Source organism: Aythya ferina (genome assembly GCF_964211825.1).
Source record: "Aythya ferina genome assembly, chromosome: 17".
NCBI lineage: Eukaryota > Metazoa > Chordata > Aves > Anseriformes > Anatidae > Aythya > Aythya ferina.
Window position 1 is genome coordinate 14871756 of NC_140316.1, and position 19775 is coordinate 14891530.

Consider the following 19775-nt stretch of genomic DNA (forward strand, 5'->3'; position numbering starts at 1 on the left):
GCTCGGGCACCGCTCTCCTGCGGCGCAGTATAAATTGCCCCTCTCGGTCCCAGCCCTTCACTGGCTCAAGCGGGTACTGGTACAACTGGTAAGAGCTCTCTCTTTTTGTCCTCGCCTTTTTGTTTTTGTTTCCACCCCGGCCTGCAGCAGCGCTGCTCCCACCTGCACGCAGCTCGGAGCTGGGATGCCTCGGCTGTAGCTCACTGAGTAGGAACTGAGGGAAAAGCCTCACAAGCAGCAGTTGGGATGCTCTGAGAGCGTCCTGGGAACACCCCAAGCTCACTCGTGCCCTCGCTCCAGGCTGAGCCCCTCCGCAGCTCCACCGCAGGTGGCTCTGTGCTGGGACTGTCACCGGGACCCCTCCATGGGGCACGGGGGGGCTCTGTCCCATGAACAGCTCGGAGCAGGGACCTGGGCCATGCAAAGCCAGGCTGGGGCTTGGGGCTGCTGCAGAACCTGGGGAGATGTGCGGGAGCCTGGGGCTGCGCTGCTCCATTTGGCGTGCCCCCTGGTGCGGTTCAGCAGCAGTGGGTACAGGGTGCGGGCATGGGGCACGGCCCCAGGGCCATGGGCTCAGTGCCAGGAGTATCCTCGGTGGCAGTTTTAATTCCTGAGCTCTCCTCCTGCAGAAGCAGACGGCCCAGCTGAGGATGGCTTCCGAACACCAGATGCCAGCCTCCAAGCAGCAGCCAGCCAGCTCCAAGGTCAGTGCGCAGCGGGGCCGGGGCCGCCTCAGCCTCACCCAGCACCCAAATCACCCCCTGGCTGTGCCCCCTCGGCCCCCTCTGCTGCTGCAGCCACCCGGGGGCCTGTCTGGAAGGGATCGGCTCCCAGCCCAGCCTTGGTGCAGACACAACACGTTTCCCTCCCTCCGCCCCACTGAGCCGTGAAATCCGCGCTGAGCTGACAGCGCTTGGCTCATGGGGCTGCACGGATGCACCCACCACGGCTTGGCCCCATTTGTGCTGTGGGGTCTGTGGGGTCTGTGGGATCTGTGTCCCAGCTGTGCCACGATGCCCAGGCAAGAGCCAGGGCTGCTCAGCACGGTGTCAGTGCAGGCATCCCTCTGCGAGAGGCACCGGCAGGGACTCGCAGCCCTTGGGAGTGGGAGATGCTGGGGTGGTGCTCGCGGGCTGTTTTGGGATGTTTTGGAAGTTTTGGGATGCAGTTCAGGGTGTTGCTGTGCCCTGCTCACGGCCCCGCTCTCCTGCAGATTGCCATCTTCGAGCAGGAGAACTTCCAGGGCCGCTGCCATGAGCTCAACGGCGCCTGCCCCAACCTGAAGGATGCCGGCGTGGACAAAGTGGGCTCCATCCTCGTGCACTCCGGACCGTACGTCTCGGCGGGGAGAGGGTCCTGGGGAGCCCCCCCAACTGCTGGCACCCCCTGGGTTCCCCACAGCTGGTGTTGAGGGGTCAGGGCACGAGGTTTTGGGGTCCCCGCGGTGCTGAGCCCCAGCAGCCAGCCTGGCTCACCCAGGGCTGTATCGCAGTGCTGGGGAGGGCAGCGAGCGGCCTCCAGAATTTCTGTCCCTGGGGTGAATCCTGAGCTGCTGCCAGCCCCTGCTCGCTGGGAGGGGAGCTGGGGGGGGGCTTGGACACTGATCGTGGCATCGCCCACCCTTTGGCTGCCTTCCTCTCCTGAGCAGGGCCAGGCAGGGATGGTGCCCGTTGCTCGGTGCTGCCTTTTTCCCCAAAGTGTGCTCTCGGAGAGGGGTCGGGCGGCCACCGCGTCGGGGGCACCCCTGCTGTGGGAAGGGGGGTCTGCCCTGCCTGAAGCTCGTCCTCTGCTCTCTCGCAGCTGGGTGGGCTACGAGCAGGCCAGCTGCAAGGGGGAGCAGTTTGTGTTTGAGAAGGGGGAGTACCCCCGCTGGGACTCCTGGACCAACAGCCGGAGAAGCGACAGCATCACCTCCCTGAGACCCATCAAAGTGGTGAGAGCACCCAGACAGCCACTACCCACCCGCCAGACCAAGGTCTGCAGCCACAACTCTTCCCCCGCCTTCCCCCGGGCCCCCAGCCCCGCGGGCGGAGGAGGACCCCTCCCGTGCACCCTGCCCCAGCTCCACGGGGACCCAGGGGAGCCCCCGGGGGGGGGGGTCGGTGGGAGCACGGGGATGGGGAGAGGTGGCCCAGGAGCTCAGGACGTCTGCTGGTAAGTCCGGGAGTGCCCTTGGGGGGTGCCGGATCTCTGAGCTGGGGGGACACAGAGCGGGAGGACACATCAGGGGGAGGCCCGGCGCGCGGTGCTGCTCCCTTGCCTCGGTTTCCCCGCAGCCCCCGGGGGGCTTTGCCCCTCGGCCAGCCCCAGGACCAGCGGGCGCTGACCCCAGGCCTCTGCTCGCCCCGCTGCAGGACAGCCAGGAGCACAAGATCGTGCTGTACGAGAACCCCAGCTTCACCGGCAAGAAGATCGAAATCATCGACGACGACGTGCCCAGCTTCCACGCGCACGGCTACCAGGAGAAGGTCTCGTCCGTGCGGGTGCAGAGCGGCACGTGAGTACGGGGCCGTGGGAGGGGGCGCTGAGCCCACCTCGCCCCCTGCACAGCCGTGACCCCCCCCCCGTGCTTGCCTTGCAGGTGGGTGGGCTACCAGTACCCCGGCTACAGGGGCTACCAGTACCTGTTTGAGAAGGGGGACTACAAAGACAGCTCAGAGTTCGGCGCCCAGCACCCCCAGATCCAGTCGGTCAGGCGCATCCGGGACATGCAGTGGCACCAGCGCGGCGCCTACCACCCCTCCAACTAGAGCCCCCGGCCCCCCCGGGAGCAGGGAGCCCAGCAGGCTCCCCTCGCCCGCCGCTGCCCCCACGGCCTCGCCTCCCTCCTCCCTCCGTGTGAGCCACGCCGCCGCCAACGCAACCGAATAAAGCTTGGAGTTTCAAAGTCCCCGGTCTGGCCCCTTCCTTCCCGGCGGGGCTCAGCCCACCCTGACCTCCAGCACCCATCGGGGAGGGGGTGGGCATCGCCGTCCCGCACCCAAGTGCCCCTCACCAGCGGCATCGTGGTGCTCGCAGCCAGCACTGATAAATCCCAAAACTGCTGCACTGCGAGGGAGGTGTGCAGTGGGTTTGGGCAGCAGGGATGGAGATGTCCGTGCCCCCAAAGCCTGGGCACCAGGGGCCTGGACACTGCCCCTGCGGGGGGCACAGCTGGGGGGGTGCGCAGCAAAGGTGTCCCCAGAGGGCCTGGTGTCGGGGCAGACACCTTAGAGCTTAATAAAGCAATTATTAAGCACTGTCAGTGCTCAACAGCATTGCTTAATAACTGCTCCAACCAGCAACAATGCTTTAATTTAGCATTAATAACGCTAAATAATGCTTTAATTATTTGCACTCTACGTTGAGCAAATGAAGCTCTCAAGTGATGGCTCCAGCAGGGGAAGGTTCTGCTCCTGGCTGAGCCGTCTGAGGGTCTGGGGGCTGCAGCACGGCTCCGGGGGGCTTTGTGGGGCTGGTGCTGAGCTGCTGCCGCCCCGCTCCCTCCCTGCAGGATGCGGCTGGCAGCAGCCGCTGTGGGTCAGGGCAGCCGTGTGGGGCTGTGCTGTGTTTTGTGCCCATGCAGGGCTGGCACCCAAAGGTGGGCACCGCTGGAGTTTGGTGGTGGGATGGGGGCACCCTGGTTGCCCCCACCCCAACTCCTGCTGCACCCCTTTGCCACGCACCTGGAGAGCAGAAAGGTGCTGGGCTTGTTGGCACAGATGCCAACCAAATCAGGACCTGTGGGGAGATCTGGATACATGTTCCCACCGTCCGTACCCCCCCCTCGGCTCCCACGCACGAGGGCCCCCACGGGTGGATTTTAGCCCCGCGAATCCTGCGTGTTGCAGAGCCTCTCGCTCCGAGTGACTGTGCCCCGCATCAATCCCCGGTTTTGGCAAAGCCCAGCGCAGCGGGGCGATATTCTGAATTAATCATTCGCCAAATGCTGCTCCGAAATGTCAGCCCTTCTGCGAGTCGTGCCTTGGCAGCGCTTCGCCGCATCGGCTCAATGGAGCCGGCTTCCTGTGAAAATCTGTGCCTCTTCCTCGGAGGGAAAAATCCCAAACGGTCCCAGACCTGAACGTTTCTGCCCGAGAAAAGCTGTGAAAAAATGGGGTTTTAATGAGAGTAGTGACACCCGCCTGTCTGCTGCTGCTGAGGGAAGGCTGCCTCGCCTTGGCATTTGGGTTTGAGCTGTCAGTGGCAAACCGCAGCTCCTGGGGGGGGAAGTGGCACCACGCGAGGCGGGGGGCGCGCGGGGACCCGCGGTTGTTGTCCCCGGGTTCACAGCGGCCACGTGGCTGGGGCCTTGAGACGGGCACGAGGAGGGGCAGGGGGTCTCGGGGGAGAAGCGACAAAAGCAGAAGGGGAAAATGTGAATGAGCTCAGAGGAGGTTCACCCTTGACTTGTCAAGGGAATTTCCCTCGCCGGCAGCCGGCTGCGCTCAGGTGGGCGCCCTGGGGTGACTCAGACACAATTTGGCTCCGCTGAGGTCAGGTTTTCCACTGGCCCCCGCTCTCACACCCCCCATGGCAGAAACAGCAGCTTCACACAGCCCACCCCAGGCTGCACCCTGGACCGCTGCTTGTGGTGAGCATTGCCCTCCCCTAGCCCAGCTGGGTGGGGAGATGGGTCCGAGCACCCTGGGGCGTCAGGAGCCACCAGGCTGCCCCAGGTACCAATGGCACAGGGACTTGTGCTGGACTTGTCCCCTCTGGTGACTGGCCCCAAGGTTTTGTGGCCTGAGCCAGAGGTGGGAGGACATGGAGCAGCCAGGGTGCGAGCAGGACCAGCCCCCAGCCGGGTGCTCTGCTCCTTCGGGGTGGGCTGCACCCCGCTTGCTGCAGAGCTGCAGCAGCGCATCGGAGCTGGCGGTTCCCGCGGGGGCTCACGTAGGAGGAGATGTGTTTTCCTGGCTGAGTGCAACGCGCTGAGCAAGTGGTTCTGTTATTTTGCAGTTGCTCCTGTTCTGACTCACTGTTGCTTGTCGGTAACCCCGGCCCCATCACCTGTGTTTGCTAAAAAAACGTCGCATCCCATCGCGTCCTGGCCTGGTGGGAGAGGGGCCGTGCAGGGAGCAGAGTGCCCCGTCCCCTGCTCCCCATGGGGCCAGCAGCCGGGCAGTTTCACGGGGCCAGGCACCGGGGCATGCTGCTGGCAGGTCGCAGGTCCTCCTCACCCGAGGCTTGCTTTTCAGCTGTTTGCAGCTTTCCCAGAAATTTGGATCCAGAGCGCGGAACACAGGGTGGGAGGAGGCCGTGTGGGCCGTGCCGTCCGGTCCCATCTTCCCCCGGGATGCTTCCTCCCCCTGCTCCTTCCTCTGTTCCTGCTGGTGTAACCGTAGAAATGCCAGGCCCGGGGGGAGCAGAGCTGCGGCTGGAGGCTGCGTGGTTCGGCAGGAGACCAAGGAGCAGGAGCTGCCGATTGGCGCGTGGAGCCCGGCTGAGGTGGGGAGCGTGTGCTGCCTTTGAAGGCTGAGGGCAATTTGTCTTTGCAGCAGGCTCCCTCGGCTTCTGGTGGGCTTGCCACCACGGGAACCCCCGCTGCTGAGCTGAGCATCTCTCCGAAACATCTGCTCCAGAGCAGCACGAGGCACCGCGAGGGAGATGGGGCCTGGGGTGTGCGGATGGCAGGCGCTGCCCTCCCCGTGCCGCTGCCAGCGCTGGGTGCGCCAGGCAGGACTGCGGCACCGCAGCTTTCTTTTATTTTAACTGAACTTTATCAAAAAGCCCCCTTTTATGAGATCACCCCCATCCCATCCTGGTGAGGGGGTGCCTCCGTCCCCTCCCGCGGGCGCTGTCCCCTGTCCCCTGCGCCCGCTCCCCGCCCGCTGCCCACCCGCGCGGCGGCCGCCGGAGAACAACAGGCGCTTGTCAGCGGCGCTGGCTGGTGATATTTCAGCGGTCCCACGGCTCTCCCTGCTAGTGGGTGGTTTTGCTGCCATGCCAATAGACTGGAGCTAAAGCTGTTCTCCAGGCTGTCAAACTAATTTTTTTTTTCTTTTTTTTTTTTTTTTTCTCCACCAGGCGAATAGCAGGGGGGACTGCAAACCCACTGCCACCCCCGGGAGCTGGCTCCCTCTCCATCAGACGGACATTTCCTCTGGTTCCTGTGGTTGCTGAAGCACGTTTGGTGTTTTGGGGAGCTCTCTGCAACGGTGCCATAGGGAGGCAGTGGCCCCACCACCCCAAACCCCACAAGATGGGGCAGAGCCTGGTGCACCAAAGCGACTGCGCCCTCACAGGGGGCACCGTCCCCTCGCTTGTTCCCTGTTTTCTTTTCCTTTTCCACCCGAGATCAGCCATTGTCTGTCCCTGAGATGTGCATTCATGCGGGATCTCATCCGAGGCAGGATGGGCTGCCTGTTGGTGAGGAGGCAAGTGCAACGAGGAGCGATGTGGAACCGCCAGCGTGCCGGCACTGCCTTTCGTTTGCCTTCCCATTGTCTTCGGCGGCGGCTGCGCGCGGCTCCCCCCGTGCCCATTGTGCTGAGGCGCTGGGAGACGTGCCAAGGGCAGGGAAATAATTGGCTACGAACCAAGAGTCTCGGAAATATGAAATGTTTGTTCTCCATCATAGCGGGGTGAATTTTATCTTGTCTGCAGCCTGGGTGCTTTGGGCATTCGGCGCGCCTTGCCAACTTCTAGGGGTGTACTGCGGGTTTCACAGATTTTTGTCCTTTTAAAATTCTAATGACTATTTTGTTTAATTCTCCAGCTTCTGGAACCACATGATTACATGAGATCTTAGCTTTGATTTTTTTTCCCCTTTAAATTACATTGAGCCTCTAGCCTCATGTTTGCGTGCACACACACAAACCCCAGCCACAAATAACAAAGGCTGAAGGAAGAAAGGAAAAATATGAAGGAACCCAGCATGCATTATTGAAACGTTGTGGTTTTCAGGGCAGATTAGTGATTTTTCAGTACTTAGCTTCAGCATGTGGGATAAGAAGGTGCTGCCCCTGCCCCGGCTGGTGCAAGAAGGAAACCACCTGCAGTTTTTCCTCCAGCCTCCCTCCCTGCTGGTGAGGCTCCGTGCGCATGGAGGCGATGCCGGCTCCTACTGCCCTCCTGGGGATGTGGGCGCACAGCGGGGCCAGGGGCTGGTGGTCCCCTGGGTTATTCCCATGCTCTGGAGAGGGAAATGCCCGGGGCCAAGTGGCAGCTGCTTGCCCTGCCCGCAGCCAGCCAGCACACACGCCCTGGCCAGCCCCCGGTGCCCCCAGTGCCGGAGCCGGTCAGCGCTCTCGCGCAGAGCCCTGGGCGCTCATTTGCTTGTGTTCTGCTCCTCTTTATTCCTAGCGTTAGAGCAAAGAGGGAGATAAAAGGGAGAAATGAAAGCTTTACAGCTTCCTAGGCTTCCTCCAGCAAATAAAAGTCCCGTCCAGCTGAAATGCTAATTAAGAAACATCACTTCTTCAAAGGCCAGAATTGGAAACAGCCACATGGAGACATAATGGGATTAAAATGTATCAGGGGATTATAACAGCGGTGAGGATTTAGCGGCGCTGCTCCTGCCCCGCGCTCTGGAGTCAGGCTCTCAGGGTGGCACTCCCAGGGCTCGATTATGAAACACCCGGGACGAGACCAAGCCACCGCTGAGCTGAAAAGCCAAAAGTGTGGGCTGGGGAACAGCAGGCAGGCTGTGCCCACGGGTGAGGAGCATCCTGTGCACGACCCAGCCCTGGCCAAATCAGAGGCAGCTGTGCTGGGGCGGGGGGGATATTTTGGGGGAAGGGGCAAAGCCAGGGTTTGGCTGCAGGAGCAGGCACCTGTCTGCAGCTGTGCGTGTGGGGGGGAGCCTGGCTTTGCCTGAAATTGCTTCCTTTTGGTGTTGAGGGGCAGGGGTGCTGCGTGGTGTGGTGGGTTGTGCTGAGAGCCCATGACCCCAGGCTGGCCAGCAGCCATCGCTCAGTGCCCCCAGCCCACATTTGGGTGGGCTGGGACCCTGCTGGGGCTCCCTTTTCAGAGCAGCTCTGACTGTTACTTGCCCCAGGGCCAGGAGCCCCGCTGGAACCCCTCCAAACGCCCCCGTGCTGCCTTCTGCTGCTAGCTGGGGCTTCGCCTCGAGCAGCTCTACCCAAAGGCATCTGCAAGGAGACAACGTCGCCGCTCCCTGCGGGCAGGCAGCCAGCCCGGATTGCTTCCTCGGCCACCGCAGCCGGCAATTAAACCCCGGCGATCGCCAGCAACCCCTGCCTGACCCAGCTGCTGTGCCGAAGCGCCCCGACCTGGCATTATCGCGGCTGCTTTTGTGCAGCAAATAGCAGCTCCAGGTGGGTAACTGGGGCGCGAGCAGCCAGCGCCGTTGTGTAATCCTAGGCTGTAAGAAGCGGCGGTGGGGGTCTCGCTTTCAATGTCAACACAAAAGGCAAAGAAACTATTCGCAGTGATGTAAACTCCTGGGCAGCAGAAGTGCCAATTAGGAAACATCTGTTCCTCGTGGGCCAGGCGGCCTGCGAGCAGCCGCATGGCAACGTAATGGGATTAAAATATAGCAGCGGATTGTGTTAGCGCCGCAGAGATCAGCTGCTGGGGAAGTTCTTATGAAATCAGGGGGAAAATGAAAAACAAATTTCTTTGTTTCTCTCCTCAGGACAGTCCATTTATTTTATTTCTTAATTTGTACCTTACATGAGGTGCGGGAGCTGCTGCCGTACCTGGTGTCTGCACAGCTCAGTGCATCTAAAGGAACCGCCTGAGCTGGGCTGAGTCTGAGGGCTTCTCCCCGTGGGGTTTGCCCCCAGTGCATAACATTTGGCCTGTAGCACAACACCAAGAAGTGCTGAATAACACTGAGAAAGCAGCGATGCAAGGCAGGGAGAGAAATGACCTGACTGAAGGGAAACCTGCATCTCGTGGTGTTTGCACCCCCCGATGCCCTGTGCCCCCGTGGGTCTGTGCGGGCAGCACACGTGGCGAGCCCAGCAAACACAGGGACATTTTCAGGAAACCGTACAAACAGAGCTGAAACGCGTGCTATTTTGGGATGCTCATATGCTCCAAGGCAAATGTCGTATGTATGTAACATCCATTTAGGGAGCCGAGTAATGAAGTTGTGCATCACAAGGAGGGAGCCGCTCGCTTAGCAACCTTCCCGTCGCATGACGTCTTCCCTCTGCAGGACGGGATTGCTCCTTCGGCAGGCAGGAGGACAGAGCACTGCTCGCTCTGCCTTAGGAGCCGTTCTCAGTGGAAAGATGCTGACCAGCTCCCCCTGAAATCAAATCTTTGACTCAAATTGTGCCCCGGGTTAGCCCCTGGGTGACCTTTGCAGTGCCCGCTGCGGCTGCTTGGTGGGGCTGCGAGGGCAGTGCCACCGGGGTGTGGGGTCCCTGGGGGAGCCTTGTGATGTGCTGCTCATGGTGCTCCCACCTGGGGGGCTGGAGGGGGAGCAGTGCTTTCAGATCCTGCCGAGATCTGCTAAGGCATCTGACAGCATTAAAATGGCTGATGGCAAACCCAGCGGCACTGCTGATGGGAAGCGCGGCTGTAAAACTCTCCTGGCATTTTGTTTGTGAGGCGTGTCTGCAGAGAAGCAGATGGAAAGGCAGCCCCTGCTCCCTGCCAGCTTGTGCTGCTGTGGATTGGGGCTGTGCGGGCGCTGGGGGTGTGCTGGGGCTGCACTAGGTGCCCTGGGGGTGCACCAGCACCAGGACCATGGCAGGGAGGGAGAGGACAGCCCATCACATGAGGGGGAGCGTCTGCCCTGGCTCACTCCGAGGTTTCCGGATGATAAGCAATTAAGAGAGAGAGATTTACAGCAGATTAAGTCCGAAGGCAAAGTCCATTATCTGCCCAGAGGAGCTCCAGTGAAGAGACCTGTGGCTGGGGGCAGGGCGTTTTGGCTGCTGGAGCCCATCCTGATCGTACCTAGGGGCAGTGTGCTCCTGCCTGGGCTGCAGGGAGGCACAGGGGGTCAGGAACTGGGGCCAGTCTGGGAAGGGGCACACCAAGGGCTTGGGTTCCTCTCCCTCTGGCATCTCAGGGGCCGTGCTGGGGCCAGGCCCTGCTCCTGCCCTGCTCCAGCGCCTCCAGGAGCAGCTCACGTCTCTCTCTGGCCTCTGGAAGCACCTGGGATCTGTCCCAGCCTCTGCAGCGGGGGTGCAGGGCACCTGCAGGAGTGCCCCAAGAGTGGCACCAGGGGAACAGAGCAGGAGAGGGTCACGGGAGTCACTTCAGTCAGGTTCCTGGCTCTTCAGAGTCGGTGACACAATCCTGCAGCTGGTTAATGTCACGCAGCCATGTGTGATAGGAGATAAACAGCAGCTTCTCACTGCCACGTCTTCTGTACCTTTATCAGCTTCCTCTGCAGAGCTCCTCGGTCACCCTCCGTGCTGGACCATGGCAGTGACATTGCAGTACCTGAGTTAAGGCTGATTCTCTTATCATGGCACAAGGGATATGAACACGTGTGTCTGGGATGCTTTGCTTTGGTGCCGAGCACCTGTTGTGTGCCACATGCCCACCACGCCGAAATGCTCACCCAGAGCAAGCGAGATGTGAGGTGTTGTGTGCTATGTGTGCTGCATGCACCTACCCAGTGCCATAATCAATACCCTGTACGGGTCGGAGGCATGCAGTCCCTTCCTGCCCTGCCCGAGCAGAAAGGAGCGAGCTGCTTTGGTGATTAATTGAAACAAATACCATTTCTGCATCCCAGCTGGGGCTGATTTGCTCTTAGTACCGTGCACGACAATGCCAGGTTCTTCTGGAGGGCGAGCTGAGCTGTCCTCTAGGGGAGATGCTTTCAGCAGCACCGCAGGTGAAGCTGAGCCAAAGATGCTAAATCCATGTCAAGTGCTCACTTCGGTTTCAGCGTGGGAAGGTGCCAGATGTGTTTTAGAGGAACGATGCTTCTGAGGCCCATGCCCGTGTATTTGCTGTCTTTGACCCACGGACCTCTCTGTGCAGTGTTCCTGACCGGCAGGCCCCCGGGCACGGCGGCTGCTCTGGAGCTGCGCTTCCTCAGCTGTGAAATGAAGATAATTTACTGGATCATTTTCCAAGGGCACCGAGAGGGTAGGCGAGTCGTTTGGCACATGGGGCCGGCAGGTCGGGCGGGCTGTGCTCCTGCAGAGCCTCGTGCTCAGCTGCAGTGCCCTGCTTTGCCCCATGGCCCCGGGCCCTTCCTGCAGCATCGCTGCCGGCCAGGTTGGTGCCCATCGGGGTGCGATGGAGGGGACCCCTCAGTCCAGCTGGGACCCCTCCTCAGGTTGGTGTAAAGCCACTTCTGTCTCTCTTTGCCCCATTGCCGGCCATCCCCTTGCTGGGGCTCCTGCCCCTTGCTCCGTGGAAGTCCTGGCAATGTTTTGCTGCAAGATGAGAACTGGGGGGGTGCAGCACGCCTGCCCGTGTGCCGACAGCTCTCCTGGCACTGAGCACCTCTGGGACCCGGGTGCCACCAACACAGAAAGGAGTCATCACTGTCGTCTGCTACCCCACTGGAGAAGGCAGTAATTAAGGCTGCCGAGCGCACACATTTCTTCCAAAATTACCTCATTTATTGAGAGGATCAGATGCCGCCGTCTTTCATGGCTTCTTGCAAGGCTTGGATCTTGTGGGATGCGAGGCTATTAATAGGAACCAATCTTTCCCCTTCTCCTCTAGGCTAAAGACAGACGGATTCAGACAAGGGCCCCTTTGATGTGATGGAAGTGCAAATAAACGCCGTGCCGTTTTGTTCCCGAGCTGGCAGCGGGTTCCTGCTGCTGTGCCTGTGTGAGGGCTCGGAGCTGCCGGCGTGCCCTGGGACGGGGTGGCCGAGGCAAAGGGCAGCCCGCGATCCCAACCATGGCTTCCTGGGGACACAGGCAGCACCAGGCTGCATTTTGCTGAGATTTCTTTCACTACAAGAGAGCACGATGCAGCCACGTAGAAAAAGGAACGGCAGGATGTTCCTTCATATGCTGAGAGCAGCCTCAGCGGGAGGGCTTCTCCCACGTAAGGCTCCAACACAAAGCCCGGCTAGGAGGCTTCCCTAATTTTTGGGTGCTGCAGGGGCAGGTGTTCGTGTCTGCAGCCTGTGGGACAGGGGGCAGGCAGCTGGCAGCACCCAGGAGGGAGGCAGGGACAGTCCCACGGGGTGTGCTCTGCCCAGCCCCAGCTCCGGCTGCTGTTTGCCTGCAGCTGACGTCGGGCACCCGCGGGTGGCGGTGGCCAGATGCACGATATTGGATTCGGGTGAATGATCAGCCAGGGCGGTGAACGCCAATTTCTGTGCAAATAGGCTCTGAGTATGAAGAGCCAGGGAAGAGAAATAACTAGAAAGCGTTTCACACGTAGCTAGAATTGTTTCCAAGGAGCATATTGGGAAGGTTTTCCAGCAGGCGGGCTGGCTGCCTGCAGCCTTGCTGGCGCTGTGGGGCGGCTCGGAGCCCCGTGCCCAGCTGGCTCCTGCCTGCAGTGCCCCGAGCACGTCCCATCCCCACCAGGACCCATCCCATCCCTGCGATGGACACAGCCCTGGGTGGTCAAGGCACCCCGCAGACCCTGCCTCTTTTTTTCAGCATTGCATGGCTTACCTTCCATACGATGTTGTGACAGAATCTAAATTAACTTGTGCTGTTTCGCTATCATCTGAGTGATTGTTGGTTTCCTCCTTCTATCCCTCAAAATTTATAGCTGAATTAGCCAGTTATTGATTTTGGTTTTCTTTATCAAGTTACATTCAAACCAGACCGTGGAGCAGCGAATGCTCCTCGGTTCCCTCCTGGCATCTGTTTGCCTAATCAGCCCGCGCAGGGGAAGAGCTCCTTTAGTGCCGGCTGAGATGAGCTCTCAGGGTGCTGGAGAGGGATTCTTCTGACAGTTGGAAGGTGTTTGCTGTTACAGTCCTCACCTGCTACTGATTGTTGGTAATAACTGCGGTTTGTAAACCCTGCCATTTCTGAGGATGCCCTGGTAGGGCACAGGCAGAGGGACCCTTGGGGCTGTGATGATGTGCTGCTGGGTCTGGGCAGGGTGCTGTGCCCGCAGCATTTTGGGGCTGCAGGGGGGACCACGGGGGGATCTCACATCACATCAGCTCAGGCTTCTTGCTCTGCTCCATGACAGTGGGCTTGTGCTGGCTGTGGGCACACTTCTCTCTGTAGATGTGTGCGGTGGGAAGAAAGCTGTTCCACCACCGTGCTTGGTTTTAGCACCGTTGTTGCGTGTACGGCTGGGAGGTCACATCCAGCCTGGGCTATGCAGGGGATGAAGCCCACAGGGAGAGGCTGCTGGTGCTGCTCCTCCAGGGAAGAGCTTTGGGTTTTGTCCATGCTTGCTGTGCTCCAGTGGTTTTTTGGGTCCTGAGGTTGTGGTTATGCCTGAGCTCTGCAGCAACCTCAGGTGAGGGAATCTTTCAGCGCACAGATGTCCCAGCTAAATCCCCATTTGTAAGGAACAGGTAAGTTCTTTAATTACCTTTCTGCCCCTAAAGATGTAGCTCAGCCATGATGCTTGGACCTGAGCTCTGCTGAGAAGCCATTTGAAGGCCTTCTTGTTCCAGCTAGAAGTGGGCAGTGGTGAGCTCATGCCGTGGAGATCCTGGCATGGGCCAGCTCCTTCCCAGCCCCTGTCCCACCTGGGGATGGCAGAGCCATGGCCCTCTGGCTGCCTTCCCCATCCCTCGGGCTGCCTTTTTCCCATTCAGCCGCTCACAGAAACACGCAGGAGGGACCCACGGGACGGTGCTGGCTGCCCAGCCGTGCCTGGTGTTTTGGTTTCCTCTGTGCCTCGCTGGGGCTGGCGCACTCGATTTGCTAGGCAGAGGAAGGGCTGATCTCATTAGGCAGTAATTGAGATACTTGTGTGAGCTGCGGGAAATTGCAGCCCAGCGCTGGTCGGAATTGCAGCACAGAGGAAGCTGAACCGAGGCAGGAGGGAAGCAGGAGCCCTGCTCCCCCCGTACTCATTTGACACCAAATTGCACCTGAGCCTGAGCAATCCTCCCGGTTACCTGGTGCTGTGCAGGGAGGTGCAGTGATGGTCAGCGGGCACCTGCCAGCAGCTCCCTTCTGTATTTAAAACTCTGCATTTTCTTCTCAGTGTTTGGGGTTCATTCATGTGTGTTTCCATTCCTTCACTGAAAGGAAGTGGAAGGAAATAAATAGTGGAGACTGTCTTAAAGATCTAGAGTCATCCCAAAGGAGGGAACAGAATGCTTATTTAATGAAAGAGAGAGAGAGTGTCCTTTTTTATTGAAAAAAAAAAAAAGAAGCATCTTTGAACTTTATATTTTGAACTGCTTAAATTTGATGACTTCATATTCAGCCATGTTTCAAAATATCCTAATAATGCAGGAATTCCTGCATCACATGACAGTTTATTTAGGCTTTGTAGAAAGTTCACTTTTAAATAGCTGCATGGAGAGGAAGACAGCTGAAAAATTTACTCGCTGTCTCCTGCCTCTCCCTGAGCTGAGCTGCCCGCCAGCTGACGCTGGGAGGGGAAAGCTTTTATCACTCGGAATTAAGAAATTACTCCTGAGCTTAACTGGTGCTGATGTACACAGACCGCTCTTCTTTGGGGGGAAAAAGGGAATGTGCAGAGATGCTTTCTGGTTTCTTTCTGTTCCCATGAGTGGGAAGGACGAGGAACGGGAGCAGCAGTCACCAAGTCCGGCTGCACCATCACAAGCCACCAGCTCCAGGTCTTGGGGAGCCAGCCCAGTACAACCAGCATGGCACGAGGTGTGGGTACCCAGTGTGGGTGCAGGTTTGTGCCCAGCGCAGCCTCACGTACGGCATCTGCTCCGGCTGCGGGGCCCAGTTCTTCGGAGACGATCTGTACTGGAGAATGTCCTGTGTGGTTGGCAATCTAATTAGCGAGGGGCCAGAAGAATGCATTCTGATGTTGCCATCATCTGAATTAGATTCATTATTTCTTTACAATTTATTTTGATAAAAAATACGGCTTAAATCATTCCAGTCAATTTCAAAGGAACAAATATTTCCTCCTGGAGAATTAAGCAGAGCCAGGAGTCCAGCCAGGCACTGCCGCTGAACAAAGCAGAAAGGACTGGATTTCCTGCTGTCCTCAGCACAGCCTCCCCGAGCTGCTGCCCCGGCCCCGGGCTGCTGGGCTCTTCCAAGCCTCTCCATGGGACCAGGAGAAGTCAAGGTCCCCTTTGGGGGAGGCTGCACAGAGCCCTGGGGCAGAGGTTTGCAGCCTCACCTGCACCTCTCGTGGGCGGTGGGTGTGGGTGAGGAGCCCCCAGCCCAGGTGGGACCAGCAGAGCAAAGAGAGGCTGGAAGCAGGATGTTTGCGTGGGGGGTGTCAGTTCAAGACAATCTGGAGAGGACAGTGTCTAACGGGTGTTTCTGCTGCTTACAGAAACACCATGATGTACGGGAACACCGCAGCGCCCACCTCTCTTGCCTGTGCTCCCTCATGCAAGACTGAAGACACGGCGTGACTTTCCATTCCCTTCTTATCTCTGTCCCCAGAGGACGTCATTATTTCTGCTCAGACTATTCAAGCACAAATGTTTGATGGTGAATAATATTTTTGATAGTTTAATTACCTTTTGTTTCTTAATTAAAACTTGGCCTCGTCATAATGTCAGCCGGTTTCAGAAGGGAACATGGTGATGGTGAATTCCATCGAGTGCTTTCCCTGGCAGAAGTGGTCGCAGCACCTTTTTAAGTGTTCAGGAGAAAGCTGGGGGAGCCAGCAGAGCTGCGGAGGAGCCCTCGTGCATCCCCAGCCGGGCAGGGTGACCCCATCCCATGGCTCAGGTGCCCGAAGCAGCAGCACAGTGAAGGAAGAGCGATGGTCTCCGGAATTGCTCCTTCTGGTGCAGTTGGTGAACACAAGCGGCAGCAGGGATGGCCATTAATCATTCTGGTTGTTTTCCACATTGCCTCTTGCTGCTTACTAGTGCAGCTTGAAGAAGTGCATTAAGGAGCAGGGGTGCATCTCCAGCCTCGGTGTGGGTGCTGCAAGGGAATGCCCAGGGCACCCTGCCTGGCTGTGCCGCTGCTCAGACCGGTACCAGTGTGGGGGGCAGAGGGGCAAAGATGCCCCAGAGCCCCCCCCCCAAAGCTCATCCTGTTCCTGGAGAGGTGTGGCAAGCTTTTGCAAACTTGGTACACCCAGAGGAGAGAACTAGTGCAGGTACGAGTCCGGTTCCCTAAATACTTCCCAGCACGCTTCACCTGCTGTGCAACTCTGAACTTACTGTTTGCTAAGGGGGGGTCTTTTAGTGTAAGAAAAGCAAATGGGAGCTGACAACGAGAGGTCTTGTCTCACCCGTGCTGGTGTCCCCAAAGCGCTGACCCTAGGCTGAGAGTGGTGGTGGCCCAGGGGGCAGAGAACATCCCCTGCCAGCACATCGTGCTGGGAGAACGCCCGCCTTGTCAGCTCCAGTTTTCTTAATTTATGGTGAGAACTGCTTGCATTTATTTATCCCTTGTGGTCCTTTGGGCGCCTTACGGTTGCTCACCAATGAATCCCCGCACAACCTCATTAGGGCGATGCTCCTGTTCCCGATTTACCTCCAGGTAGCCCTGCTGCAGGAAGACATCTGAAGACATTTGGGAGAGCGGAGGGCGGTGAGCGCAGGTGGGGCACAGATTTCCTCTCCCCCCTTGCAGCCACACGAGCAATCACACTCCAGGTAACGCTGCCAACAGAGCAAGCAGCAGGAGACAAGCTCGCTGCTTGGCTATTACACAAGCAAACTGCCAAGAGTCGGAGCCCAGCTGGATCCATCCCCAGCACATGCATTATCCCCTACCAGCACTGCGAGGAACGAGGACGTTTTGTGGTTGTTTGCATCCCATGGAGGCAACTAAGGTAATCAATGCCTAATATTCCTAATTCCCAGACGATGTGTGTTTCTGGAAATATATTTTTTTTAATTAAAAAAACGAGTTTAATAATCATCTGTGTGAGCATTCCCCTCAAGGGGTACATAGCAAGTGCTGGCCATGCATACCAGCAGAGATCCTGCAATTACCAGGTTTTCCACAGGCTGAAGGACAGCAGGACAGCCTCCATCCCGTTGTGCCGTTTTGCACCATTATCTCCAAGTGATGGAGTTAGCGTAGGACACACCGATAAATCTGCTTTCGACTTGTTACTCTCTGTGATATCATCCATCATCCTGCGCGGCAGAGCTGTGCAAAATTAAACATTTAAATCTTACACAGATGGCAGGAGAAACTGGCTGCTCGGGAGGAAGGAGCACCAGACACGAGCCGGGCTTTCTTGGCTGCGGCAGGGGATGCACGCAGGGCCCTGCGCTCCAGCCCGGCGGCCCCGTGGCACGTTAAATTGATTGAACGATATCAGTCAGCATCCACAGAAATGTCAGGAGGTACTTTAGCACATTCAGGCCATGCATGAGTGTATCATATTCTGACCTCTGTTAACTGTGGCATTGATTAATTCAGGGTTTCCCTCAGCCAGGGGAATACACAGCGCGCTGTTTATAAACACAAAAACACTACGGATGATACCGAAGGCAGCACACACATAACACTGAGCACCACCAAACCCACGTAGGACACACGCAAACACGAACCCAGGAGTCACACGGATGCCCAGAGGGGCTGCAGCCTCGCACCTGGGGAGCTGGGGAATTGAATATCCCTGCGATGCCTGTTAGCGCTGCACATTCTGCTGCCTGTTCTTCAGCTTCAGGAAATAATTAGCTTTATTTCCAGTCTGCTACCAAAAAAACGCACATCCCAGTGACCTTCAAAACCGCTGAACATTACACTGCAAAATGTAAGCGTTGTACATGCTGCTAGAGAATGATGAGTAAGAAATACACTTTTTTAAGCAAGTATTGAAGAGAACGCTATTTCTTACAACATTTCGGTTCCAGCTGCTGCTACCCTGCTGGCTAGCACCAAGCAGCACGAGGAGAGCAGCTTCTTCGCTGGGTTTCTGTAGTAGCCCTTCTCCAATGTAACTTCCTGGAAATTGTCACAAGGAATGGCTTTGAAGCGTACATTAGAATAATACCCAGATAATAACGGCAAAAACATGGTTCAGAAATGAAAAGGAGAGCATTATGAAGCCTAAGTGGCGTTTTCTTGCCCATTACTGCAATCATCATCGCTGCAGAGTCATTTAAATATTTTAGGAAACAGAAGGGCCTTCTTGGTCGGCAGCGCGAGGCCGGCGTTAATGGGTTTCGGTTTGCTCTGCCTCCCCTCCGAGTGACTGCGTGGCGCTGGTGCTGTTTAGCAACACGATCAGGTCAGCGACGGCAACTCGCTGCGCTTCTCCTGCTGCTTTCGCACGCTCCCGTTGCAGGGAGCCAGAACCGCTCTGCCCCGGGCTGCCTCCGCAGCTGGCTGCATGTCGGGGCTGCAGCGGGGCCGCCAGCCATCAGGAGCCACCCGCACCCATGGGTGCGGGCACGGTGAGGGGCACCTGGGCTTGCTCTTGCCTGGGGAAACCAGGACGCTCCTCATGGCCGCAGATCCAAGCTGCTTTGCACCACTGGACAGCGCCAGCCTTTCCCATCACAGCTCCAACACTTGAAGCTATGAAGTGACTCCACGCACGAGGCGTGGGCTGTGTTTTTTGCCCTGCTTGGTAGATCGATGCCTTGCAGTACGGGGCCTTGCGTATACTTGTACATTTACAACTCGACAGTGTTCTGCAAGCATCAATGAGGGCGTGCAGCTCCCATGCCTGGATGGCTTCACAGCCACGGGGCTGCTCCTGTGCGGAGAGCCTGGCACGAAGCCCCCAGCCGCGTGCAGTGACAAGGAGAGATGCACACCTCCTTGTCCTGCATCTGGGCGAGGAGAAAATAGGATGCTGGGCTCGATCAGCTCCTGGGCAGCAGAGGGATGGGGACGTGGGGGACACGGGGGGCACAGGAGGGCCGTGCCATGCCCCAGATGCTGCTCGTTGCCCCGTGCCGTGCCCAGCCGAGCAGAACTCTCCCCTGTGGTTCAGCTCTGGTGAAAAGTGCCGGCGTAAATTACCGTTCCCAACAAAAAGCCGTTCCCAGACGGTTCGTAACGAGGCGCACGGCGAAATCCTGCCGGCTGTATACTTTACCTTGCTTTAATCAGATCATTAACTTTCACAAAGCTGTAGGAAGGAGGAGTGGCGGCACTTGAAAAGAGCTCAAAACAAGCGGAGCTCTAAACTTCAGACTTGTCATTGACTTCGCCTTTCATTGAGCCAATTATTTCTGACATATTTGAGGAAAGTCAGGAGGGAGAGGAGTGCGGATCTGCATACATCTGCCTGCCTGCAGCCGAGGTACCCAGCCGGGGGGGGGGGCCGTGCCCGGCGGCGCTGGGAGCCCCCCGCTGCCCCCTCGGCTCCCCCTCACACCACGTCTCGGCCGGGGGGGGGGCTGCAGGCCCTACCGGGGCACGGCCTGCCCTTGGACCCCCCCAGGACCCCTTTGAGACCCCCAGGACCCCCTTGGGACCCCCACACCCCCAGAGCAGCGCTTTGCATCCCCTCAGGGGCTGCCCCACCCCGGCCGTGCCCGCAGCCCCCCCAACCCCGCTCCCTGCGCCCCCCCTCGGTCGGCGCTGCCCCCCCCCGTCCCCCCCCATCCCCTCCCCTCCCTCGGCCGCCGGTTCCAGGTCCGGATTTTCGCAGGCGCCGCCGCCGCAGCCCCCCCCCCTCCACCCACCCCCCCCCAGCTCCGCCGCAGCCCCATGGCCCCGAGCTGCCCGCACGGCGCCGCGGGGCCCAGCCGGGGGGGCCCGGCGGCCGCGTAAGGCAGCGAGCGGCGACGGGGCGGCCGCACACGGGAGAGCTCCCCGCGGCCGCCATGGGCTCGGCGGGGGCGGGCGGGCGCTGAGGGGGCCTCCGCGGCC

At 58.8% G+C, this 19775-nt stretch overlaps 1 protein-coding gene and 1 long non-coding RNA gene across 3 annotated transcripts; both read left to right on the forward strand.

Moving 5' to 3' along the window:
• The first annotated feature begins 32 nt into the window (after nucleotides 1-32).
• Nucleotides 33-6737, forward strand: CRYBB2 (crystallin beta B2). 2 transcript variants are annotated; one of them, XM_084491619.1, is made up of 6 exons: nucleotides 33-88; nucleotides 630-704; nucleotides 1214-1332; nucleotides 1801-1933; nucleotides 2355-2497; nucleotides 2582-2775. In XM_084491619.1, exons 2-6 carry the CDS (start codon nucleotides 651-653, stop codon nucleotides 2748-2750), a joined length of 618 nt encoding a protein of 205 aa, XP_084347745.1. In that variant the 5' UTR covers nucleotides 33-88; nucleotides 630-650; the 3' UTR covers nucleotides 2751-2775. The 2 variants fall into 2 exon arrangements, with proteins under 2 accessions (XP_084347745.1, XP_084347744.1); XM_084491618.1 differs by lacking the exons at nucleotides 33-88; nucleotides 2582-2775 and adding exons at nucleotides 6010-6115; nucleotides 6285-6737 and having other exon boundaries at nucleotides 590-704.
• Nucleotides 6738-7754: 1017 nt separating this feature from the next.
• On the forward strand, nucleotides 7755-19210 carry LOC311420569. The gene is made up of 3 exons (XR_014684370.1): nucleotides 7755-8261; nucleotides 15304-15464; nucleotides 16473-19210. It is a non-coding gene; the product is annotated as an uncharacterized lncRNA (long non-coding RNA).
• The last annotated feature ends 565 nt before the right edge of the window (nucleotides 19211-19775 follow it).

Bases quoted from the DNA above. Each gene is read 5' to 3' on its own strand.
- CRYBB2 (XM_084491618.1), top strand. From the start codon at position 651: ATGGCTTCCGAACACCAGATGCCAGCCTCCAAGCAGCAGCCAGCCAGC. The intron at 1,333-1,800 runs GTACGTCTCGGC...GCTCTCTCGCAG, and splicing joins ATCCTCGTGCACTCCGGACC to CTGGGTGGGCTACGAGCAGG. The intron at 2,498-6,009 runs GTGAGTACGGGG...TTTCTCCACCAG, and splicing joins GTGCGGGTGCAGAGCGGCAC to GCGAATAGCAGGGGGGACTG.